General features: G+C 39.4%; 3 protein-coding genes and 1 pseudogene across 4 annotated transcripts; all 4 read right to left on the reverse strand.

Moving 5' to 3' along the window:
* Window positions 1-268: 268 nt before the first annotated feature.
* LOC143593202 (small ribosomal subunit protein eS7-like) lies at window positions 269-1775 on the reverse strand. Its single transcript, XM_077072904.1, has 5 exons — window positions 1689-1775; window positions 1518-1591; window positions 1309-1432; window positions 637-819; window positions 269-526 (listed from the first exon to the last, which is right to left on the reverse strand). The coding sequence occupies exons 1-5, from the start codon at window positions 1761-1763 to the stop codon at window positions 407-409; spliced, it is 576 nt and encodes a 191-aa protein (XP_076929019.1). The 5' UTR covers window positions 1764-1775; the 3' UTR covers window positions 269-406.
* Window positions 1776-4106: 2331 nt separating this feature from the next.
* LOC143593209 (protein EARLY FLOWERING 5-like) lies at window positions 4107-7710 on the reverse strand. Its single transcript, XM_077072908.1, has 7 exons — window positions 7474-7710; window positions 6483-6576; window positions 5880-5965; window positions 5722-5771; window positions 5546-5612; window positions 4585-5415; window positions 4107-4502 (listed from the first exon to the last, which is right to left on the reverse strand). The coding sequence occupies exons 1-7, from the start codon at window positions 7552-7554 to the stop codon at window positions 4275-4277; spliced, it is 1437 nt and encodes a 478-aa protein (XP_076929023.1). The 5' UTR covers window positions 7555-7710; the 3' UTR covers window positions 4107-4274.
* A 1156-nt stretch (window positions 7711-8866) lies between these two features.
* Window positions 8867-11942, reverse strand: LOC143593203 (protein NUCLEAR FUSION DEFECTIVE 4-like; annotated as a pseudogene). The gene is made up of 2 exons (XR_013146061.1): window positions 11447-11942; window positions 8867-10071 (listed from the first exon to the last, which is right to left on the reverse strand). The product of XR_013146061.1 is annotated as a protein NUCLEAR FUSION DEFECTIVE 4-like (transcript).
* A 3862-nt stretch (window positions 11943-15804) lies between these two features.
* LOC143593210 (protein NUCLEAR FUSION DEFECTIVE 4-like) lies at window positions 15805-19052 on the reverse strand. The gene is made up of 2 exons (XM_077072909.1): window positions 18481-19052; window positions 15805-17007 (listed from the first exon to the last, which is right to left on the reverse strand). The coding sequence occupies exons 1-2, from the start codon at window positions 18925-18927 to the stop codon at window positions 15940-15942; spliced, it is 1515 nt and encodes a 504-aa protein (XP_076929024.1). The 5' UTR covers window positions 18928-19052; the 3' UTR covers window positions 15805-15939.
* Between the last annotated feature and the right edge of the window lie 6617 nt (window positions 19053-25669).

Below are 25669 nucleotides of genomic sequence, written 5' to 3' on the forward strand. Positions count from 1 at the left end.
TTAAAAAGGTTATCCTTTTGTTTTTGAAACAACAAAAGTATCCAGCTATGAAAAATTAGACGTGAAACCTACTATGTATTAGTCATTAATCAATAGAGGCATAAAAATGCCCAATAAACATGTCTAGTAATACATATTTAAAGCATTTTTCAACTCACTGCATATTTAATGATTATAAGACTTGTGTTAAGATTATTTTAATTTAATAACACAAACCAAAAACCAAATCTTGATTTAACACAAAAACCATCTATGCGACTCGAAGAGATGATTAAACCATAGTATAATGTTTTGAAAACATAATAATAAGTCAAAATTTCAGAAAAAGAAAATAGCTAACATTTGCAAATTTTCAACATAAACCAACTGAATACCAAAGGCTACTTGCTATAGCAGTTAACACTTCTTAAGCTTCGGTAATAGGGTACTCAAACACAACATCTTTACCCGAAAGCTTCCTGTAGACCCCACTGAATGTCTCCAGCTTGTACTCGGTGTCATTCCTAGCCTTTGGGTCCAAGAAAACCTGCACAACGTATAACCACCGTCAATACAAAAACACGTGTAATCACACACAAATAAATGCATATCACATTCTTGTATACTAAATCAACTTGAATAGCATATCACAACCACCTTAATGATTTTGGAACCATCGAGTCTGTAACGAATACGTTTTCCCACAATCTCAGCAGGATGCACCACATCCTCCAGCATAGCATCATGGACCGCAGTGAGAGTGCGGGATCGAGGTCTTTGAACTGCAGAACCTTTCTTAGGGGGCTTAACAATACGTCTGGTGGCAATAAAAACCACATCCTGTCAAGTAAGAATATTATTAAACTATACAAACGTATTATAAGCATAATTATTAAAAGCCCTCGCTTCTTGCGCCTAGGCCCATTTTTCAAGAAAGGCTCAATAAATGAGCTTCTAATTCCTAGACGAGCGCTTCGGCATTGTCTATGCCAAGAAAATTACAAGGTAAAAGCCAAGCAAAACAAACGCAAGGAGTGCTATTGAAACTTACGCCTAAGAGAGGTCAACTTACATTTGAATCTTGACTTTTCTAGAACTTTTGGTTCTAATTATATTATATTAACTGTTATATGATAGCTTTTGTTTATTCTATTTGAAGATTAGTATTATATTTCATATACATAAAATTTTTAATTTTAGTGCGCTTTTTTGCGCCTAGGCCCCAAGCAAGGCCTATCGCGCCTTGAGTGTGCCTAGCGCATTTTATAACTATGATTATAAACTTTATATAGATGTAACAAAATCAAGATATTTGGTGAGAGTACGAACCTTGCCACTGAACTTCTTCTCGAGCTCTCTAACAAGCTTAGTGTGGATCTTGCGAAAAGGTTTACGCAACCGGTAGGGAACGTGAACCACAACAGCCTTGCGGTTTGCAGAGACATCAATTTGACTGCATAAAAATCACAAAATGGATATTAACACAAAAAAGATCAAACAATATGTTCACTACAAATAAATAAACATTTAGTACTTACTTTGCAGAGTTGATGTACAAGTCCTTCAAGTCACTCTTGAGCTCTTGGTGTGTGTTCTCCAAATCAAACAATGCCTACAGTAACATCATATATATATATATATAAACAAAGTGAATACTAAAAATAATAAGAGTAATAATGTTTAAAAGAATAAGATGAATAGAATGTAACCTGAGCAACACTCTGCTCAAACTCGGTGGGTTCGACATCCTTATCCTTTTGGATCTTCTTCATTGAGGTATACATCTTGAAGATCTGTAACAAACAATAAATGCATCATCATCACTAACATAATTACAAGCTCTAACAATGCTAAATTATTAATTTCATAAAATTAAAATATAAAACATCAAAATAAAACTAGCAAAACATGTACACAGCAATAATAAGCCACTAAAAACACACAATTAATGATCCTATATAACCTATACTAACAGTTAAATATATAGGATATATGCCTTTGAACAAGTAAACGAAAATAAATATAAATACTTCATTTTCAGTAAAAGAAAAATTAGGCAATAATTAATATACGGAGCACTATGAGAAGAACAAAGCTTAAGGCTCAACCGTCCTTCACTCGAGGCTCCACAACTAACAGCAATAATTACAGTCGTGTCACAAAAACCAATAGCTAAACAAATATTACAAGAATCAATGGATGAATGAATGAATAATATTGTATTATTTAAGCTTAAAAATGAGGAAAACAAACAAAATGTGTGAATGATTTACGGAATTGGAATGTGAGATGATAAATACGAACAATGAAAGCTTACGTTGAATCGGAACCCTAAGCAGCTTCGAGTTGTTGAGTTTGGGCGAAGAAGGCTGCTGCTGCTGCTGCTGCTGCTGCTGCTGCTAATACTATCGTTGTTGGAGGCACATAACAGAGGGGTTATGTATTGCCTGCCCTAGTTCAATTTTTAGGGTTACAGGCTTGGGCTTAAACTGTGAACTAGGCCCAGTTGTGTTTTCACAAGCCTAAACTATATTATTACTTCTACCCTTGGAGGTGAAAAAAACCGAAGAGGTTTTCAGCCGAGGCGAAGCGAAAATCGCAAAAGCGAACGCTTTTTTAACACGAGGCAATCTTATTTTAAAAAATATTTAATTATTTATAAGCCACATATTATATAAAAACCACATTATAATATATAATAAAAGTCTAAAACATCAACGTATATATATATCCTAAAATTCCAAAAGTAGTGTAGAATAATTTTTCGAGTACCATATTACTCGCCGGAAACATCAAAATAGCATAAAAACAAGTTATCAAATACCAAATTACTCGAAAGTGTTTCCAAAAAAGCACTACTCAAAAGTGTTTCAACTTTCAAAAGTTTATTACCACATGTGAAAAGTCTAGTAATGACTAATTATAAAGGTTAAGTTGAAAATGGGTTAACTGGTCGCCTTTCGTACATAAAGCCGTCGACTCCTTGCTTTTTCGCTTCGCACAAAAGCGCAAAAAGCGTTCGCTTTTTTAACAGGCTTCACCTTGGGTAGGCAAAAGCGTTGAGGTGCTCGCCTTGGGTCGCTTCTCACCTCACCTCGCCTTGAGCGCGCTTTTTTAAACCAAGCTTGTACCATATTGGGCTATAAAATTGTACAACCGGTTAAATAGTTTACCTTATAATTTCCTATAAATGCAACTTCAACTCCAAAAATAACACACATGTCATGCAACTTGTTAGAGGTAAGTTACATTTTTTTTGTTTAGAGAAAGTAAATTATGTGTATCTTCAGTGACCTGTCATATTAACTACATCCTTGATATTTGTAATGCTTTGCAACATGTGACAATATCGGTGGTTTATATTTATGAATAGTGTGGTTTTGCAGCTATAAATTGTTATTTAACACTTATATATAATATTTTTGTGGCATATATCTTGCATAGATTATTATTATTAGTTTAACACTTCTATATAAGAGATCGGCTCCTGCATAATAGTGCCAAATGCCAATAGTGGATATTTCTTCGTGTTGAGTGTATAGAGAGAGGGGGTGTAATTACCCAACACATCTTTATTATTACGCAACATATGCATAATAGTAATGCATAGTTATACGGCGTTATATATAAATGGTTCATCCGTTTTATCATAATTATTGTTTTATCAAGGGTTCGGGTCTACTTAATAGTTTCTCACCATTTTCAAGTCACTTGAGATTTACACAAGATCATTAGAGCATTCACTTCCCATACCCGATCCCTATCTCTATCTTTAAAAAATTTAGAAAATCACATTAAAACACAATTCCATCTCATTCCTCGTCTTTACACTTTAACCCCATAGTTTGAGGGAAATGCATACAAATCTAGGGTTCACTAATATTCATCCTCCAAACTCACCATATTCAATTAATTGTGACACATACATATTATTTAAGTTGTATGAAAAGAAATATAATAATTAATAAAAGAATAACATATAGATGGAGATGGGAAATAAGAATGAAAATTCATAAAAAAAGTTCATATACATAACCACGAATTGAGTTGTTCAATTAAAATCACAAAAGTTGTTTCGACCAGCATCAGAAAAGACAGAAAATTAATTTAAAAAAAAAAATCCTTTCACAGTAATTTTTTCTAGCTTAAAGTTTAGCCATGGTGTCTTGACATTTGATATAATTCCATTACAAATCAAGGGACCAGTTAAAAGCCATAGATGACAAAGAGGCAACAAAAAACATATCTCGTCTCTAAAATTACACCCACATAACCACATACGTTGCGTCCGTCTATCAGTTGTTAAGTGCACCAAGAGCTTTCATATCCTCCAAGAATGCCATGTAAGAATCATCTACACTCGGTGGCTTAGCAACCGATGAGGATGGTGGTTTCACAGTTGACGGTTTCAAAACAGTTGGAGTTGGTGCAGGCTGGGAAACAACAGTTACTGATGAAACAGATGGCTTTGGTTTCGCCTTTGGTGTGGCTGACTCTCTCCTCACCCGAACCGATGCTGGCACCTGTAGTATATATTAAATCAACTATAATAAAAACAAAAGATAAATAATAAAAACTAATAAGTAGGAGACTGATTTAACTTACCATGGCGGTTAGTTGTGGCGTATGTTGAGCCAAAGGCCTCTTAACAACAGTGGATGCAGCAGATTTGACATATGAAGGTTTTTGAGGTACAGTTGGTGGTCTATAAAACTCTTCCATTAGCTGAGGTGGTGGTGGCCCGGGAGGAAGTGGCGGTCTCATCATTGGTGGGGGGCCGAACGGTGGCCTTGGCATCATTGGCGGCATCATTCCCATAGGAGGGGGTTGTTGGCCAGGAATTCCTAGCGGAGGTGGCCCTGGAGGAGGTGGCGGGAAATGAGCAATCCCTAGCGGTAGCACCTCTGTCGGCATAACCTGGACCATTCCCGGTCCTGGAACTGGCGGTGGTTGCCTCGGAGGAGGTGGCGGTGGAACCATTTTAGAAAAGTCCTTGGGTTCCGAACCACCTTCATTTCCGGTCAACTTTGGCGGCAGACCTGGCGGTGGTGGAGGCGGAGGAAGCTTAGTAGATGGCGGGTCATCTGACTGGCTTTTCTCCCTGTCGGCTCCTGCCGTTCCAGGTGGCATTGGAGGAGGTGGCGGTAACATATCTAAATCTGATGTGGCAGGCTTAGCTGGCATTGGAGGAGGTGGGGGTAAAGGAGGAGTGTCTTCTATAGACTCTGATTCACCGCCAGTTTGTGGCAGTGGTGGTGGTGGAGGTGGTGGCGGAACTGATGAGCGGACATTATCTGAGTCATCAAGCGCTCCAGCACCGCTTGAGGAACCTTCCACTAATGGGATTATTGGTCCTAATGATGACTTGTACATAGGTGGCTTTCCGGGTGGTGGAGCACCGGTTGGATTCCATTGAGGATGATAATAAACAGAATCCTGCAAATTAAATTATTTAACTAGGAAGACGTTTCAAATACCACACATGCATTACCGGGTATGCGAGTTTGATGTAGCTAGTGATGACATTAGCATATGATTTACTAACCAGAATCAAGTTAAATATTACCTCAGGTTGTGGATGCTTAGCTCTTTCTTCTTCCTCTGCAGTCCGTCTTCGAGGAGGGCCGAGATGACTGCAAGAACAAAGTATACACTTCAATTTAAATTAAAAATATGTATAAGTTCAATAATTTTATATATAACTCTTATAATAGAAATGACATCATGTATGACAAAATTAACCTGAACATAACAGGAGCTTCGCCTTTTTCCTTCATTTTCTCTTCATATTCCTGTTGACAAATATAAATCAAACCATGTAGAACTTATAATTCGCTAAATTATGTAATATAAAGTAGTTACTGTAATGTTTTCAAATAATTATAATTTTGAACTTTTACCTTTCGTTTCTTGAGAACGAGATTCAATGTGTCCTCAAGTTGTCTCTTTTTATGTTTTCTGGCTTTGTCCAAAGCACCATCTGCCTCTGCACCAAATAATAAGCAAATACGAGTCTTCAAAACGAGTGACCAAGAATATATGATACCAAAAAAGTAACAAAAACATGTAAAAGAAATAATCAAGTTCTTTTCAGCCGTATGACTCTGGCATTGTCTATTTAATTGCAACATAAAGATAATTGTATACGACTCTGGATTTTAAATGGGAGAATAAGAAGAAGAAAATGAAAATATCAACAAACGCAGAAACGCCTCAGTAACTACTTTTTATATAGTAAGAAAAAACTGCCATGTCAAGATCCAGGTCAGAATGATTCAACCTGTTACTAAGTTCAACTACTTACATTAGTCCATGAAACACTTCAAATCCAACTTTTAGCCAACCATTTTTTTAGTAAGACCCCTGATGTTATTATCCAATGTTAAACCAGTAGCTCGCTAATATCGTTTTACACATGTCAATAACTAATAAATGCGCATCACTTAATATATAAGCAACATTCAAATATTTAACCGAAAACATCAGTTGAATTTGTAACTTACTCATTGCTTCCAACTTGTCAATTTGCTCCTTGAGCGTTTCAGGATCCTTCTTCAGTATCCCCACCTCTCTTACCTTCTTCCTTTCCTTCTTGTTCTGTTAACAATAACCATAAACCGATATCCACGTTAGCAAAAGAAATCATAACAATGTAACATGCATAAACCATAATCCACAAAATCCTAAATATAAAATAACAATAATAATAATAATAAATTGCTGCTTCTAATCTTAACTTCTGTTGACTACAAACTTTCAACATTTTTATCACCAAAAGAAATATACAGCTAAAGGCAGGGGTGAGCAGATAACCGAATTAACCAAAAAAGACCGAACCGAAGCATTAGCCGATGGTTAATTTTTTGGAAAAACAGAATTTTCGGTTTTGGTTCAGTTTTCCATTTTTAAAAAACCGAAAAAAACCGATTAACGGTGATGAAGATTATGAACACTGAGATTAAACTTTGAAGATGAACAAGACGATGAATGAAGATTAGAACTAAACTTTTTAGTGTTTTTTTATTAGAAACTTTGTTAAACTTTAAACTCTATTACTCTATCAACTTTGTATTCGTATGGTTCCACGTAACACGCGTCTAATTTTGTTTTTTGTGTTTAGTATATTTGTGGTACTTTAATACACTCTTACAATCTTAAAATTATCATCTTCATTTTTTATTTTTTATTTAAATGTCTACACATAATTGAAAAAAACCAACCGAATGGTTTGTATATTCAAAAAACCGATGACTTCGGTTTCGGTTTTGCCTAATAACCAAACCGTGCACAGCCCTAGCTAAAGCAATCAATAAGCACTTACTTTAACCCTAGTTAGCTCTAATTTACAGTGTATATCAATAAAGGAATAAAATTGATACAACCTATGAATTAGGGCACAATAATATTATGATGCTGTAAATTGAATTAGGGCAATAGCAGGCAAGCACAAATCAATTACAATTAAAACATAAACAAATCATATTACAGACTTACTCGTTTCAATTCTTTCTTACGAAGCTCCTTGCGATAGGCATCGGTAGGGTTCATAACTTTGCCTCCTTTTGTGGTCTTCATTTTGATTATATAATTACAATCAAATTATAATTATATATCCGATTGAATGAGGCAAAGTAGAATAATCAAATTATATATTCGATTGTTGTCCGTCAATTATATAAATCAAAACCCTTGATCTGAACCCCTCTTTTGATCTTCACCTTCGTGTTTTGGTTTCTGTTTGTTTCTGGGTTTCGTTATCTTATTATTATTATTATTATATAAAGCCCGGTTGGGGAGTGGGACTACAACTCAGGTTTTGGGCCGGTTCATGATTTTGAAACTGGTTGGCACTTAAATAGTTAAATGGTTGTAAAAATTATGTCAACGTCGTCGATTAATCGCTAGTCGTTACCGGTTTAAGCATAAAATTAGCCAAACTGATCCGGACCAGTTCAGGTTGGTTTTAAACTGACTTAACTGGTTTAAACAAAGAAACCGGTTTTAGTTTGATTGTAAAATACCTAAACCGCTATAGGAACCGGTGGTTTGGTTCGGTTTGGGAACTGGTTTGGTAGAAACCTATTTTAGACACAAAGCGGTTCGGTTTCCGTTTAACCGGGTTTTTTTACAACTCTAGTCGTTACCCTACAGACTAGTTGACGATTAATCGTCATTTGGTCAAAATCGATAAACATTAAATATTTTAAATATAAATTTTGGTATGGATATGTATTTTTGAAAAATAACATAAATTTAAGTATGGTTAATCGTTAGTCGTTATCCCACCACTCGATTAGTGCCTAATGATTTCTACAACACTGCTTAAAAACATTCTAATATGTCAAAACTCTAAAACGCTATCTAATAATAGAATTTAAGTGTAATCAACCCGAACTAGTTCGGATTATTCTCGTTCAAAAGGTTTGGATCCGAACCGGTTTGGGTTTAGTCAGGCTTTGACTTCGTTGACCAAGTTTGAACTGATTTTGGCACCTACATGGTTAAATATAATCGGTTTGTGCACCTCCACTTGATGCACGGCGTGGCGATGATCAATATTTCAATGGTTAAATAAAACATAACTATCACATTGTGGTCTAATACAAGCTTAAAAAATTAAGCTAATGATTATTTTTTTTTAATTAGACCACAATGTGATAGTTAAAGGATGAGTTACTTAAAGCTCAGTGTCTACGTGACAATGCGTTATTATACTTTTTAGTTAAAACACAACATATAACATAATTGAGTGTAGATGATAATTTTGCAGAATTTAGTTGAGTTTGAACATTTTGTAGCAATTCCCTTTTAGACATAAAATCAGATTATGGGTTTGCAAAATTTGGTTTCAGTGTTTTGTTTAAGCAAGTCAAAACACTTAAACAGTAGGTAATATCAAACCAAGAGTAACACTTCATTTATTTTTACACAATGCTCTTACACCTTGATTCAACTACAACCACCATCTATTCTAACTTCTAACTACAACATGTTCATTGATTCAACTACAACCTCCATCTCTTCTAAGTACAACCTGTTCATAAAACCATCTCGTCCGAAAAAACAACCCCATAGCAACCATAAACCCAAAAAACGTACTAAACGCCATAATAACAAACGATAACCGAAAACAATGAGTTCCACTACAATACTCGGTCCCTCCCCGAGCCGCTTCCCTATCATAAATATACCCAATCACCCTCACAGATATAACATACGATCCAATCGGGCCCGCAATAGTAATCGTATTAAATATCGTCCCAAAATGCAAAACCCCGAAAACCTCAGAAGCAATCGTCGGCATTAACGACCACTGCGAACCACATAACAAACACCCACCAAAACCGACCCCACGTAAAGAGCTCCAGGCAAACCAGAACCAATCACACAATGGCCAACACTCATAAGTGTCAAAGTGATGGCTATGAAAACGGGCCGGGCCCATTTCTTGTTATTAAGAAAGTAGTCCGACACATAGCCCGCACCAAACCGGCCCACAAAGTTCCAAATGCTCCATAACGAGACTAGCGTACTCGTTTCAAACAAGGTGTAACCGAGTGCCTCGCCTACTTGGGCTAAGTTGTTTACAGTAGCTAAGCCCGTACCCATACCAGTTAAAGTTGTAACAAACAAACACCAAAAGTTAAACGTGCAAATCGCTTGCAACAGATTCTTATCATGTTCTTGATTACTCGAAACACTATTCAGTAATCGGGTTGTATCCGTATCCGTACCCGTTTCTTCATAGTTTTGGGTTGACCGTGGTTTGACCGCAATATAGATAGGCGATGCTAGCAGAATAACAAGCACGAAGAAGATGACCATGTTTGCTGGTAAACTTAAAGTAACTGCTTGCTTTATGATTATTACTGAGAAGAGATATGCTGCGACAATAATGGAAAAGAGTGATAAACCGTTGAGGTTTTTCTTTTCATCGACTTCATTTGTTTCATAGGGTCTAACACTAGACATAAACAGCAACGTGTTTATAAACGGGAGCAACGATAACATCAGAATGTAATGAGTTGGTCCGGCGTTGAAAACTGTTTGGTATATTTGAAGCAGTATAGCTCCACTCAAGCCTAGAAAACCCTGCTCAGATAAGGAACATGTAAGCCAATAAAGTAGAAGTTCTATGAGAATATTTATTAAACACTTGTACACATTATATTGAGAGATGAAATGGCTCATACTCAACTTCAAAATTCAGGCACATTGTTTAAAGATTTCAGAAAAACTGACAAATATACACATGCTAAAAGTAGGGATGTAAACGAGCAAAGCCTGAGCTCAGCTCGTTTCAAGGTCATTTTCTAAAGCTCAAGCTTGGCTCGTGAGTCATTTTTTCAAGCCCGGGATCGGCTCGCTTATTAGTTTTTAGATATGTTTCATAATTATTTTTTTTATATATTGAAAAACACCTTCAACGAGCCTAAGCTTGGCTTGAGCTCATGTGGTACCTTAAGCGAGCCAACACTTGTCTTGAACTCAACTTTGCAGGGTGAAATTAATACATAGAACTATAGATGTCCAAAAGACAAAAAACATGAAAATACACAAAGCTCGTTAAGACTCAACGAGCCTGAACGAGCTTCACATACAAGGCTCGGACTCGGTCTCGTCACTAAACAAGCTTTTATTTAGGCTTGGGCTCAGCTCGAGCTTGAAAAAGCTCGACTCGTCTCGAGCTTATCGATTCAATCTCGAGTAGCTCGTGAGCTGTTCAATTCGTTTGTACCCGTAGCTACAAGGACTAAAACTGTTGGTATAGAACTTAAGTTTGAAGCTTTCAAGAAAAACTGACAAATATACAAATGCTACAAGTAGGAGTGTTAACGCACCACGTCCGAGCTCAACTAGGCTGATTTGAATTACTAGAGCTAGAATTTAGCTCATGCGTCGTTTTTCAAGTTTGGGTTCAGCTCATTTAATATTATTTTACATACGTTTTTAACCATTTTGTTATATTTTAAGTGACACCTTAAACGAGCCTAAGCTTGGCTTGAGCTCATGTGGATCGAGCTCGGCTTTGTAGCGTGAAACTATTACATAGAAGTCAAAAAAAAGTAAAACTTAAATAATACAAAAGGTTCATTAAGGCTGGACTAGCCTAATCGAGCTTCCCATACAAGGGTCGAGCTCAAAAACACTCGACTCGCTTTGAGCTATTTATCGATCTGATCTTAAGTAGCTCGCGAGTTGTTCAACTCGTTTGTACCCCTAGCTACAAGGATTAAAATTGTTGGCAAAGAACTCGGGCTTGATAAGTAAATGAACTTTGTTCTCGAAAAAGCTCAACTCGTTTTGATCTCGAGTATCTCACGTGCAGCTCAATCGCACCCTTAGCTACAATCATTAAGATCGTTGGTATAGAACTCAAGTTTTATGTTGCATTTATTAACTTAAAAAAAAACTTCTTTAACCAAAAGTTCTTTGACAAAAATAATCAAACACTTGGTGTGCATACCTTCATAATGCCAACAATGGTACCACTATGACTACGAAAATTAATAACCCCAGTAACCACATTCGCAGTATTCAAAAACGTGACTCCATGAGCAGTCACCAACATAAACAAACAAATAACAATCACCGGCGGCCTATTAATCACACCAACAACCGAACCCCACATCAAAAAGTAACCCACAAAGCACTGAACCGAACCAATCAATAGAACCACCCACGGGCCACCAAAAGCAACGGAACTTGACGGGTGTGCAACAGCTGTGTAGGTTAGACCAGATAGAACACCAAAGTTTGCACCTATGTCTTTGAATACTGAGACTGTGTCCAGAGTTGACTGGTCGTAGCGTTGACTTGATTTGAGAGATGGTGAGTAGAATGAGAAGGTGTAGAGTGAGCCGCTGGTGCATTGGATCCAGATGCTGGCTACTGTTGACATCCATTTGTTCTTCATTGCCATTGTAGAAGATAACTGTTCTGAACATGATTCATTTGATCATTTCTTTGTTGATGGGATTCGGTTAAGTTCGGTTCAGTTAATAGCCTCGACTAATTAATCATTCGGTTTTTGTTTCATCAGTTCGGTTGGTTAATAACCAATTTCAAATTTTAGTTAAAATTTATTACTTAGGATTATATAAAATGAAAATATATAAGTACATGTAACGATGATATAAATACACAAAAATGAGTGATATGAAACATTAAATACAACATGATAGTAGAAATTATATGAAGATATGAGTTGTTTGATTTGATTTATTTCGGTTAACCGATGGTAAAAAAAATAAATGATAAGTGCTTTTTGGTTAATTCGACTGATTTCATATTGATTTCGTTGGTTTTCGGTTAAATTAACGGTTTGGTTATTGTTCACCCCTATTGTGCGACGAGTTCCTTCGATTTGTGGTGAACAATTCGGTTATTGCGCACCCATATTTCGTGGTGAGTGCATTTGATTTGTGGTGGAGAGTTTATGTGAATTTGGTGATATTAGTTACGTTGGTTACGGTATCGACACTGAACCCAAAAAATAAATTCTTCAAATTAGCATATAAAAATCATAAATTAGGGTTTTGTTGTTGAAGAATGATCGAGAAGACAACTGACCAAGACTACTGATTTATTGTTCATCAATTTCATAATCATTACTAGGGCTGAGCACGGTTCGGTTCGGTTCGGTTCGGTTTTTGGGTGAAACCGAAACCGAAAATTCGGTTTTTTCATATATACAAACCGTTCGGTTTCGGTTTTTCGGTATTTCGGTTTCGGTTCGGTTATATTCGGTTTTTTTTTTATTTTTTGTTTTGTTTTTTTTGTTCTATTAATTGTTTTATGCGACTAGTTCTTACGTACAAAAATACATATTAACATTTACCATTCCTTTCACAAACTCTAATTTATCTTACAAATCTATTGAACCAACAAACTCCTAATTTGTTTCGGTTGTTGTCGCATATGGCTTAGTATAAATATATTAACAATCATTTAAATTATTTATTTTAATATTTAAAGTTAATCGGTTCGGTTCGGTTTTTTTCGGTATTTTTGAAATGGGTAACCGAACCGAAACCGGAATTTCGGGTTTTCAGAAAAACCAAAAAAAACTGTCAGTTAATGCTTCTGTTCGGTTTTTTCGGTTTTCTACACACCCCTAAATTCATTACAAACGCACGATCGATTTTAGTGTTCATAAGTGGCCATCGATTTCAAGCTTCAATTCAAACGACCAAAGGTTCAGAATTAACGACATTTATTCATGATTAAACGTTTTGAAAGATTGTTAATGTGTTCATGATTAAACCTTTTGAAAATTGGGAATGTGAAATATGTGGGTCTAGGTTTTTGAGAATTCAGATTTGATGAACTATTATTTGTGTATACTGGTATAGCACTCTAGCTAGCACGTACGTACTGTAGTCTGTAGCCTTTTGAGACTTCGAATGAATGACTTATGTTTATCGGTATGATCGGGTTTGCCATTCAAGGGGGGGGGGGGGGGGGTTTGGCGGTGCAGCTTGTTGCCCGCTTATCTGTCACTCTATTGTATTTGGATCATTTTGTACAATAGTTGTGTTAAGCTGTTCCATGAGATTAATTAGTAGCTTACTTGTTAGTTTCATATGTTGTGTGTCATGTAACCAGGATCAGATGAACTTCATAACGGTGAAATTAGTTTCCAATTACAAACAAATAGGAAGCATGATGAAGCTAATGACCAATTACCTAAACATTTGTGCATAATAAACATGGCATATTTATCGGGCATCGCGTAGGAGGTACAAACTGGGACTTCATAAGGTGTAGCTTAGTGATGCGCAATTAACCAAATCTTAACTGAATTAACTCGACTAAACCGTACAATTAACTAATGGTTCAGTCGAACCATGACTGATTAACTGAAAAATGCGGTTCTGTTTTGGTTTTAGTATGCTGCATAACCAAATTAACCGAACCGATATTCTACTTAAATTTTATTAGTTCACATCATTCTTATGACCTTGTGCAATGCTTACTTCCTGTGTTCACGAATCGATCTACATACATTTGTAAAATTCGTGACCAGTTGAGTAAAAACTCTATATGGTTAGTTTTTTTAGCTTCTTTTTATATTTTCCAACTACCAAGTAAAAAGTAAAAACCATTGTTAGCTAGTGTTGTTTAAGTTGCTATTTTTATTCTTTTTGAGCATTGTGATCAATTGAGTAAAAATCCAGAGTGAGTATTTGTTGATTGGATTATGCTGGTTCAACCCATCAAGTAACCCTTAATAACCGAATAACCGTCAATAACCAATTTAACCAAGACCGAACCGTTATCAAAACATACTAACTGAAAGTTTCGGTTAGGGCTTATACACAAATTAACCGAACCATTGACACCTTAGCTAGACAGATAGTAGGGAGAGAAAAGGTGACAACTTTTCTTGAGCTAGACAGAGAGTGGAGGTTTTGCATAAATGGGTACGAGTTTTAAATTCAAACCGTGTATTAACTGACGGTTAAACGTTAAAGTAGCCGAATGACTCGTTTGAGATGATTTTAGACTTATGATAAGTTAATTAACCTAATGTTATGAGAAAATTGTAGTTAATTAGGTGGGTGAATGAGCTGGTATGCTTAGACGTTACACTCATATGTTGCAGGTAACCATTAAGAGGTAGTTTCTTAACTATTCTGATTAACTGGTTCGACGCCCAATACTCAAATCCAATTAGGAACCGCTGGTTAGAATCGGTTTGGGCCTGTTTTTTATTGTGCACACTACTCTTGAGTACTCTCAGCCTATGGGGCAAGGAATATTATCTAAGTGTCTAAAGCATAGCCTTGTGCTGAAACTAGAGGTATAAAAAAAACCAGTTTCACCCAAGCTGGTTTGGGTACGAGTTCTCCTAGGGGTGAGCAGAAAACTGAATTAACCGAAAATACCGAATCGAAACATTAACCGACGATTATTTTTTGTTTTTTGGATAAACCGAATTTTCGGTTTCGGTTCGGTTTTCCATTTTTAAAAAAACCGAAAAAAATCGAACCGAACCGATTAATGGTGATGAAGATTATGAAGACTAGGATTAAACTTTGAAGATGAACAAGATGATGAATTAAGATTAGAACTAAACCTTTTAGTGTTTTTTGGTTAAGAACTTTGTTGAATTTTAAAAGCTATTACCCTAGCAACTTTGTATACGTATGGTTTCACGTAACATGCGTCTAATTTTGTTTTTTGTGTTCAGTATATTTGTGATACTCTAATACACTCTTACAAGCTTAAAATTATCATCTTCATTTTTTATTATTTTTTTGCAATGTCTACACATAATTGAAATAAACCGACTATAACCGAACCGAAACCGAAAATAACCGAAACCCGAAAAAACCAATGACTTCGGTTTCGGTTTTGCTTGAAAACCGAATCGAACCGGACCGTGCACAGCCCTCGGTTCTCCTTTTGAACAACCAAACCGGTTTGAGGAAAACCGGTTTAAACCAGTTCTAAACCGGACCGAACTGAACCGAGCTGGATCAAGCCGGCCTATCTTGCTTCTAAACCGGTTTATAAACTTTTGACCGGTTTGGTTTGGGTTTAAAACCGGTTTTGTACACATCTAGCCGAAACAATGACCTGGCCCAGTTGTGTTCTAACAAGCCCAAACTATACAATGTTGTTGAAAATACGGCATAGTTTTTAGTAATAAGTTAATATAAAATGATCTACGTTTAAAAAGTGATTAAATCTAGTATTTCTCATCTCATAACTTAATAAGAGTAACTTAGGAGATATGAACATGTTCATTATGCATTTAAATTAACAACCTATTAGTGTGAACTAACAAATCATACACCTATTACAATCGTATGTTTATTTGGATAGAAATGAACCTTAATGAATAGATTAACAAAGATCAAATCAATAAACACGATCACTGTAATATTCGTTCATATAATTAACCGAACGTGTGTGTATATATATAACACACGCTTACCACCTCGTGTCTCGCTACCCTTTTAACAACTTCAACCGTCTTTGAGCATAAAAACCCCTTGTCCGAAGAAACAACACGAATGAAACAACAACCCCAACAACACAAACCCCGCCAAATATGAAATACGAAAGCATAAAGCAACGTATCCCATGGCACGACCCCCCTCTTGCTTGCTTGTCGTAAATATTACCTATCACTTGCACGGAAAGTATGTACGAACCAATAGGGTTCGCAGTAGCGATAGTGTTGAAAATAGTCCCCATATGTTTCACCCCAAATATTTCCGAACTAATTGTAGGCATTAAAGACCATTGTGACCCGTAACAAACACCCACAATCACTGTCCCAATGTACAAATTCCCACTAGAGCCGATTATTAAGTAGCCGATAATCATTGCTAATTGTGTAAACGAGATAAACAACGGCCTCCCCCATCCGTATCTATGCAAGTAAAAATCCGACACATATCCGCCACCAAACCGACCTATAAAGTTCCATATACTCCATAGAGAAATCATTGCGTGAATCTCAACCGTTGAGTAGTCAAGCGACTCGCCTATTTGAGTTATGTTGTTGATGGTTGCCAACCCTGACCCCAATGCGCAAACCATGGCTAGGAACAACAACCAAAAGTTGATGGTGCACATTGCTTGAATTAAATTCATTTCAACCGAGGTTGCGAGTGCAGCCTCGGGAGATGTGATCAATGGAGCCGTGGTAACGGATGGTGGTGGTGGTGGTTGGTTTGTTTGAGCGGTGAGGGCGATTTGAAGAGGGGATAATATTATGAGCACAAGAATGGTGGTTGTGAGGATGTGAACCCATGATGGGAATGTGAAAATGTTTTGTAAGATGATTATAATCATTAGATATGCGGCGATGCTTAGCGAGATTAGGGAGATGCGGTCCAAATGAGGCTTGTCGTCGGTCGTGTTTGAAGGGTTTGCGTGCACTAAAGTCATTAGTGCGAGAGATACGAGTGATGGGAAAACAGCAAGCATTAGTACGAAGGTTGTTGGTTTGCCGTCGAATAGCGTTTGGTAGATTTGTATTAGTATTGCTCCGCTTAGCCCTAGAAACCCCTGCAATTTTAAAAATTCGATATAAATTGTTTTATACAAAAATGATTTGATAGTTAGTAACGCCTACTTATAGAGTCTTAGATTAGCTAAACATACGAAAACATAGAACGAAAAGTCAAATGTGAAAACGATAAAAACTAGGGTATACATTAGGCTACACATAGAGTTACATGCCCGTAAGTAGCGAACATTTTGCATAGAAAAACAAGATCATGTAGATGTTGTCAGACCAGAACTCCATCATCTAGAGCTTTGATTTTAATGTTACGATTTTGTCTTCCGACTTTAGCGATTTTTAATCATTCTATTTTTAGTATAAATATGTGTGTTTAAATTTACATGTTTATGATGCAAGAAGAGATTAGAGATCAAGGATTACACGTAAGAGAGAACATAAAACCAAAAGTAAACAAAAACAATAAAAGGCCTATTGACTACTTGACATAGGAGAACCCCACAAACTTTAAATGAATATTAATAATGAATGGACCAAAAAGACCAAATACTTCTATATAAAAAGATGTACGGTGTGCATGTGAATTTGTACAATGTATATAGTTGTACCATTAATAGGGCTGACCCTCATAATTCACACAGCCGAGCCGAAAATATATGCCCCTTAAAATTTAACGTACTATATAATGTAAATTTTTTTAAATAACGATTAAATCTATGGCAATAAGCATAACAATTAGCAAAATCATAGTATTAGAATGAGTTAACATACTAAATAGGCCAATAGCTAACTGAGGATTTGTAAAGTTATTTGATTACAAAATGGTGAATGAACTATTCGTAGTTTATCTTTCCTAATATTCTGTTCTCGATAGCTATCATCGTCAACCCACTAAATCGTTCTTGGAGGATTGGGGATAGTAAATAAGATTTTAGTAACTACAATTTCAAAAAACTCTTTTATGCATGTGCTATCGTGACCGTCGGTGTTCGAAGTTGATGTTGTTATCCTGTCTATTCGTTTCATTTATGTAGTTTAAATTTTCTTATTTATATTTGTTATCCCGCCTATTCGATGTTGAGCTTTTTTTTTTAATTTTTAATGGGTCAATAAATATGCGAATAATTTGAAAAAAGTGGCTCTAAAAGGTATTTGGGTATTGTAAAATTAGTAAGATTATAAGCGTTCAGGTATTCTATATATATAGCCATTAAGAATTTTTAAAAAAGACGTGCCCCGGCTGGACACCCACCTATGAAGCCGTCCCTGACCATCAACTATGTAGTGACAAATACGAGCAATGTACTAATATACTGAGCATATGAATCGTATACTGAATGATGTGTGATCAAACCTAGATGGTAGATCTAAATGGTGTGTGAGTAAAATTTGTCTAAAATTACTGGTTGAAAACATGTGACATGTAATATGTCCCGCCCAAACATCATGCAGTTTTATTAAAACTTTTTACTGTTTGTTTCTATGACACGACCGAAACATATGAAAAACAAACTTACCTTCATAATCCCAACATTAGTCCCACCATAATCCGGGAAATTCCGAACAGCCACAACAACGTTCGCAGTATTAAAAAACGTCTGCGCGTGCGCTGCCAGGAACATAAACAAGCACATAGCCAACACATGAGGCCTGTCAATAACTCCAGTAATAGACAACCACATAAGAAAATACCCAACAAAACACTGAACCGCTCCAACCAAGTAAACCAACGAGAGTCCGAGCCCGCGGTGGTTATGATCCGTGACAATATCATAGAGTAAACCCGATAAAACCCCGATATTGGCACCGATGTCTTTGAACACGGATACGGTGTCTAGAGTGGATTGATCGTAGCCTTGACTCGATTTGAGGACGGCCGAGTAGATACCGAAGGTGTACGAGGCACCGGAGCTGCACTGGATCCATATGCAGGCTACTGTGGCTAACCACTTGCTCTTCTCCATTATTATTAAGTTTGGAAATGGAAGAAGTTGTTGTTTTAGAGACCATCAAGACGTGCTTTAGTGATAGCCAAGGGACAGTGGCTTGGCCATGGGGCCTATATTTATTTCGTTTATTTCATAAGGCTAAGGTAGTCATGTCATTAATATAAACCGTGTTAGGGGCGTTAAACACCATTACATAGGGACGTGAGTCAGGGCGTTAAGGGCAAGTCTGTGAGTGTGTTAACGTGTGTTAGGATGGATAGAAAGCTAAAAATTGTATTGGCCGAATCTAATGACGCCACGTGGAGAACCCACTGCGCATAGTCTAACTGGATCAGCTACTAGGCTGGACCATGTATCGGTCTAACAATTTTTTTAACATTGTGTTTCCAAGTTTAATTAATCGAGGGATATGAGAATAGTCGAAAGAAATTTAGGAAAATTCGTGTTCATAGCTTTTTTTTGTTAAAAGAAATGGAAAGAAAAAGAAAATTGATGTTTATTTTCATCCTTTTAAATTAGAGAGAAACGACGTTAAATCCATAAGGTATGTATTTTTCTTTTTATCGAATGCAAGAATACCATAGCTAATTAGTTCTTTTTTTTTGTGATTATTTTCTCTCTTAATTCAATTTCTTCTCTTTTCTTTCATTTATTAAACTCGGAACGTAGCATAATTGTAACGAGTTATATATGTAAAGTGTAATGTTTTATTGATAACCGTAAGTTCAAAGGTTGTAAGCTTTGATTATCTTTTATGCTGGAATATATTTACAAGTATAACTATTTTATATGCGTTTGTAAAGAAAATAAATTCATAGAGTTGTTTACACTAATAATAATGGATTTGAAAAGGAAAAGTATGGGAATATTAAATATATACGTTTATTGCAGTGTACATAAGTTTGTGGAGTCAGATTGATCGTTATCCATTTATGCCAGCAAACTTATTGTATTTGTGACAGCCCTGAAGAAACACTAATCGGACCCCGGGCAGATTACGGATAACCTGGGGGTTAGATAGATGTTTCCCACGAGGGGTTAGACCCGGCAAAGAAGGTTCTTCTGATAACCTGCAAAACAGACACCGTGAGCTCGTCACTGAGAAGGGGGGGGGGGGGGTTCCTCCTTGTGACCACCCTCCGGCGTGAGAATCAGACTAGATTGCTCTTGAATATAAATGTATATTAAGAGATTGCTAGAGCGGATATCAGGTATAATATGTAATACGAGATAGTATATGATGATAAGATATGATGAGATAAGATGATCATACCATTTGGGGTATTTATAGCCGAAGGTAGGTTTCCAAGAAGGTGTAGCCGGCTGAATAGTATTCCTGTTCTACCAACTGCGGCCTACGCACGTGCCATGCTGGTAGTTGGTGGGTAGGCAGCGGCTGACAGTGACCAGGCCTTCTGTGTACTATTCCTTTTCCACCAACTGCCGGCTATGCACGTGGTATGACAGAAGTTGGTGAGTAGGCAGCGGCTAATAGTGACATACAGTACAAGAGCATGCTGCTCGCCATACTGTTGTCATGAGCTGTCGTATCTTTGGTCAGATCTTTTGCCCATACCTCGTCAGGTACAGTACAAAAGATCTTCCCGTATCGTACGGACTGGCTTATTTGGGCGGGAGTATTCCCCCTCCCGCCTTTGTGCGGGATTGTTCCCGGCTTTGCTCATTCCTTCAGGTGACAACTGAATTATTGAGCTAAGTGCCTTGTGCGTGTAGCCTTGCTGCGCGGGTGGCCTTCCCTGATGGCTTGTATCCGCAACCGCGGGAACAGGCAGAGTACTTCACCATTGGGAGGCATTTCCTGCGGGAACAGCTTGCGTACTGCGCGTAAGGACGTCACGTCTCTGAGCATTGTGGGTCCTGCGGATCCAGTTGGTTTCTGCGCAGACGTCTCTTTTCAAGGTGAGTCTTGCGGGTCCAACTGGGCTCTGCTGGGACCTACCTCTTCAAGTCCCCCAGTCCAATGTTCTTCTCATGAATGTTTAATAAAGTGAGGTGAACTTTTGGACTTAAGCAAAGGGTTTTGAAAAGGGTTTAGTTTTAAGGTTTTCCATGGGGATTCTTCCCGCGGAAGTCCTTATGTCACTTGCAGAAATTCCCGACTTTCCTGCTTGATCTTTGGGTATGATGCGGGTAGGTCTGTAACCTCCTCGCAAGTCAGGAGCGTTGAGTCCCACTTGTGTGGATTCTCCATGAGGTTTTGGTAGTTTTGAACATAGTGATCAATTATGTTAAAACCACCAATTCCATCTTGGAGCTTCAAACAATGTAGTTCTCGACGTTCCCGCTATGCGGGGATGTTATTCCCGTTTCCGCAAGCATTGCCCAGAAGATCCTTCTTGGTTTCAATTCCCTGCGGGGTGCTAGGTATGTGAAGGGTTTTGCCTTAACACTGTACCCGCACTCGTCTTACGGTTACTTTACTTCCAAGGTATTCCTGGCGTCAATTCCCTGCGGGTGCTAAGTATGTGAAGGGTTTTGCCTTGACACTGTACCCACACCCGTCTTATAGTTGGTTGCCAAGGTATTCCTGGCGTCAATTCCCTACGGGTGCTAAGTATGTGAAGGGTTTTGCCTTAACACTGTACCCGCACCTGTCTTACAGTTACTTGGTTGCCAATGTAAGGGGTATTTTCCCGCTTACTTTTGAATCTTTTTTTTTTTGAAATTTTTTGAAATTCGAAGAGTTGGTGAAAGGATAAGAACAGTCCAAACTACTGAAACGTCGTGCGACGGTTTCTTCTGACTGTGTCAGGACGTGCAGGAAGTTATGGTGACGTGACAGTACATGGTCATTCCAGACGCTTTTTCAGGCGCGTGGGCGCGATTTTTCGGGCGCGTAGCCGCGAAATTAATGGTACGCGTCCTTTCAACAACTGTTGCCAGCTTGCTTTTTGTCGCGTGTCATAGTTTCATTGCACCTTCGATTTCTCTCTCTTCCGCATTAAATTCATCGCATTAATTGCGATTAGTATATAAAGGGGGAGAGGGTTCTTTGTAATCCACACTTTCACTTTTCTCTTCATCTTCAAAACGATTTCCGGCGAATACTCACCTTTTCCGTCGAGCACTCTCTTGAAATCGTTTTCTTCTTTCATATCTGCAAGATGTCTTCTCACGGTCTTGAGGCTACAGCCCAGGAGGCTGGGGTGTACGCTGATGACAAGAGTACTGCTGGCGAGTGCCAGTGTGCTCTGCCTGTCGATCTATATCAGTACATCGTCAGGAAGTTCATGCTCGAGTCTCTCGAGCCTGAGTTTCCTGAACCTCATCAGACGGTGTATGATGCCCCCAGAGGCAAGATCGGGGTATATGACGCATTCTTTGTCTATGGGAATCTTAGGTTCCTATTGACAAAGTTTGTGTACCGTGTCCTAGAGAGGCACGGTGTACACCTGACCGAGGTGCACCCGATGGCGATCGCGAAGATTCGCCACTTCGAGTGGGTGTGCCGGATTCTGGGCATTGAGCCCTTCGTCGACCGCCTGATGACCTTCTACTCTTGGAGGTGCATCCAGGGGTGGTATACTCTGATAACCCGTATAAAGGGTTTGAAGATTTGCGCAACCGAGCGCAGTCTTCGTTCGTGGAAGCGGGAGTTCTTTTTCATCTCCGCTCGCGCCATCCCTCTTGCCATGAAATTTAAGAATGGGCAAGCTCTCCCCAGCCTTCACGCCTCCAACTACCAGGAGACGGAATGGTTTTCAAAGATTTCCTGAGTCCAATCTCCGGTTTACCGGTTTGCGAAGTCCGGGATGGTGATGCTCGGGATGAGCCGGGTGTGGAAGGATGCGGATGCGCAAAAGATCCCGATCGTCCTCGAATACGGTTTGAACTCTGTTCCTTACGGTATGCTCTGTTTACTTTGTTTATATAGGTTTGTCTTCTAACTGCTTTTCTTTTATTTCAGAGGGGAACGACTTGCAGTCGCTCCTGTATCCGCGGGAGGCTGACAGTCCCGCTCGGATGGGTACTAGTGCTCTAGATGAGAACGAGTTGCCCATCCTAGAACAAACGGCGGATCGGTTCGTGGAGGTCTACCCGCTAGGCCACGAGATCCTGAGCGCCAGGCGGCCAGGTAAGGCGCTATTCAACCCTCGACCCCTCAATGCTGAAACCTCTGCTGGAATTCCTCTAATCTTATGTTCTGATGAGGAATCCGCAGATGGTCCTCCGTTGGTGCGGAAGAAGAAGGCTGCCGGCGGGAAGGGGAAGGAGAAGGTGGCCTCCACTGCCGATCCGGTGCCTCGGTCTGACTCAGAGGCCGAGAGCGAGGAGGTGGCGGGGAACCCCGGTGGTGATAAGACCACTGCTCCGGAGGCTGCGACGACTGTCACCTCCGGAGAGCCCAGGATGACAACGGTGAGCGGCGTGAAGAGGCCGGCTCCATCGGGTTCATCCCCGCCTGTCCGCACTTTTAGGCTCAAGAAAACCCGTAAGTACAAACTTTATTTTTAACTTCATAGCTTTCCATCATTAATACTTATCTTCTTTGTGCAGGCGTGGATGTTGACGCATTCCAGGGTGGAGCGGGGAGGAGTACCTCCGGACCCATGACGGTAGGCTTGGTCAGCCTACCTGAGGCGACGACCCAGGCGGCTGCGCCTGCGTCTGCTTCCGCTGGTTCAGTTGCTCACTCCGTTGAGCCAACTGTTCCAGCTGTGATGACATCACCGCCTGCTGTCAGTGCCATATTTACCGCATCTTTCACTGAGCCGGCGGTTACTTTTTCTGCGCATTCCGCAGCGACGACCACGGTTGTGAGTTCACCTCCGGTGAGTTCACCTCCGTTGGTTTCTACCGCGGGGGCCTCCATGCCTCCGACGTCGGCAGCTGCAGCCGATCCTTCAGGTATGCTTGGGGCTTCTCGCCAACCTCTGCCTCCTTCCCATCTGCCTGACCTCTTGGATGGATTTCCCTTGGGTTCAGGTTATGGGTTTGGCGGCTATCGGCCTGTTGTTGACCCTACAGGTGCGTAGGGTTCTTTTGGCCTGTTGGTTTTTTTTTTTTTTATCATCTTTTCCTAACTGCTTTTTGTTTTTTGCAGTGTCGGATTCCAATGAAGTGTATGTTCCACGATAGAACATCCGCCGAGGAACAACCCTTCGCACACCTGTGGAGTGCGTGGAGTGGGCTCGTCACGCAGCTCCCAGTGGTGCGTTGGGGGAAGCCATGGCTAGCTACCAGGAGGGTAGGCTAACCAATGAGCTTCGGGTTCTCCTGGCCCGGATGCAGCCGCGCGTCGAGCTGCTTTGTCGTGAAAACGACAAGTTAAAAGCAGCTCGCATTCAAGAAGTAGCTCGGGCGCGGGCTGTCCGAGAGGAGAACGTAAGGCTTACCGCAGTGGCTGCGGAAAAGGAGAAGGCCTTCAAGGCCCTCGAGGTTGAAGTTCAGGCCCGGCTCGAGGCCCGTTCCAAGGCTGCCTAAGCTGTTAACAAACAGCTTCGGCTGGCTAAGGAAACTGCACGGAACGCAACCGAGAGGGCCACCAAGGCTGAAGCTGTTGCTGAGCCTCTACGCGTGGAGAATGAGGAGCTTAAAGCCAAATTAGAGGCTCTCCAGCAGGCTCATGATGCCTTGGCGATGGAAGACGCCAAAAATCTCCAAGAGATCTTGGACCAGAGGGGGGTGCTTGACCACACTGAGCGGAAGCTATAGGGCGTCGAAGAGGCTGCGGGCTAAAGAAGTGTTGCTTGCCAACCTCAACAAAAGTGAAGCCGAACGCGCCCGTAACGAAGCTCAAGCTGCCCTCCAGGAGGCTCTGGTTGCCAAGGAATGGCTTCTTCGAGAAGCGTTGTCTCAGGTATGTTTAGCATCATAATGTCTTCACGCTTTTCTTTGTAAATAGAAAAGGTTCTGATACTTGTATTTTCTTTTTTGTAGGTTGTGCATCGAGTCTTCACGGAGACGTCTTATGACGATGCTATGAGCGCAGCCCTCAACGCTTCTCATGAGGATGGGGAAAATGCCGGCTTCCTGCTTGGTCTAGGGTTCGTTGAGAAAGGCATCCCGCCTTCCAACTTCCCTTTATTTGATGTGGATACTGAAGCTGTATACGACCAAGCAGTGAATCAGTATGCCGCCTTCCCGCATCCGGTGGTGGAGAAGGTGAACGAAGCTGCTGCTGTTGATGATGGGCTAGCTATCCTTAAAGCTTTCCTTGAACCGCCACGCTCTACTGATGGTGCTGGTCCAAGTGGAAGTGGCCCTGAAGCTTGATCCTGAAGATCCCTTCCCACTGTTAGGATAGGTTTAGCTTGTATAGATTTATATTCTTGTAGGCGGGTAGTTACCCGGCCATTCTTGTAATGAATATTATGAAATATAAATCTTTATGCGGGTAAGACCGCTATTTTCACTGGATTACTTGCTTTATAAACGTTATATGACTTGCATACTTTAGTTTAAATTAGCAATTTTCCAAGTGTTTAGAATAAGTTAACCTTTGAACGTGGTAGATAATAGGTTGAAGTTTTGCTTCCTCTTTCGTGATTGTGCGGGTAGGACCGTCACTTGCACTTAGTAGGATGGCTAAACTTTACCTATATCTGACCTGCATGGAGGTTTTCCTCATCTTTTTAGAAATTTCTAAGTGTTTAGGATAAGTTAACGTTTGAACGTGGTAGATAATAGGTTGAAGTTTTGCTTCCTCTTTCGTGATTGTGCGGGTAGAACCGTCACTTGAACTTAGTAGGATGGCTAAACTTTACCTACATCTGACCTGCGTGGAGGTTTTCCT

Source organism: Bidens hawaiensis, unplaced genomic scaffold (genome assembly GCF_021521415.1).
Source record: "Bidens hawaiensis isolate Kalapana, Puna unplaced genomic scaffold, B.hawaiensis_p1.1 tig00041832_1, whole genome shotgun sequence".
Taxonomy (NCBI): Eukaryota; Viridiplantae; Streptophyta; class Magnoliopsida; order Asterales; family Asteraceae; genus Bidens; species Bidens hawaiensis.

What these genes read in the sequence shown, in the direction of transcription:
- LOC143593202 (XM_077072904.1), bottom strand. Translation starts at nt 1,763, where the DNA reads ATGTATACCTCAATGAAGAAGATCCAAAAGGATAAGGATGTCGAACCC. An exon ending in TTGAGCAGAGTGTTGCTCAG is followed by an intron (nt 1,592 to 1,688) that starts GTTACATTCTAT and finishes ATGTTACTGTAG; the next exon opens with GCATTGTTTGATTTGGAGAA. An exon ending in ATGGTTCCAAAATCATTAAG is followed by an intron (nt 527 to 636) that starts GTGGTTGTGATA and finishes TACGTTGTGCAG; the next exon opens with GTTTTCTTGGACCCAAAGGC.
- LOC143593210 (XM_077072909.1), bottom strand. Translation starts at nt 18,927, where the DNA reads ATGGAGAAGAGCAAGTGGTTAGCCACAGTAGCCTGCATATGGATCCAG. An exon ending in CTAATGTTGGGATTATGAAG is followed by an intron (nt 17,008 to 18,480) that starts GTAAGTTTGTTT and finishes TTAAAATTGCAG; the next exon opens with GGGTTTCTAGGGCTAAGCGG.
- LOC143593209 (XM_077072908.1), bottom strand. Translation starts at nt 7,554, where the DNA reads ATGAAGACCACAAAAGGAGGCAAAGTTATGAACCCTACCGATGCCTAT. An exon ending in CTAAGCATCCACAACCTGAG is followed by an intron (nt 5,416 to 5,545) that starts GTAATATTTAAC and finishes TTTAATTTGCAG; the next exon opens with GATTCTGTTTATTATCATCC. An exon ending in CGCCACAACTAACCGCCATG is followed by an intron (nt 4,503 to 4,584) that starts GTAAGTTAAATC and finishes TATATACTACAG; the next exon opens with GTGCCAGCATCGGTTCGGGT.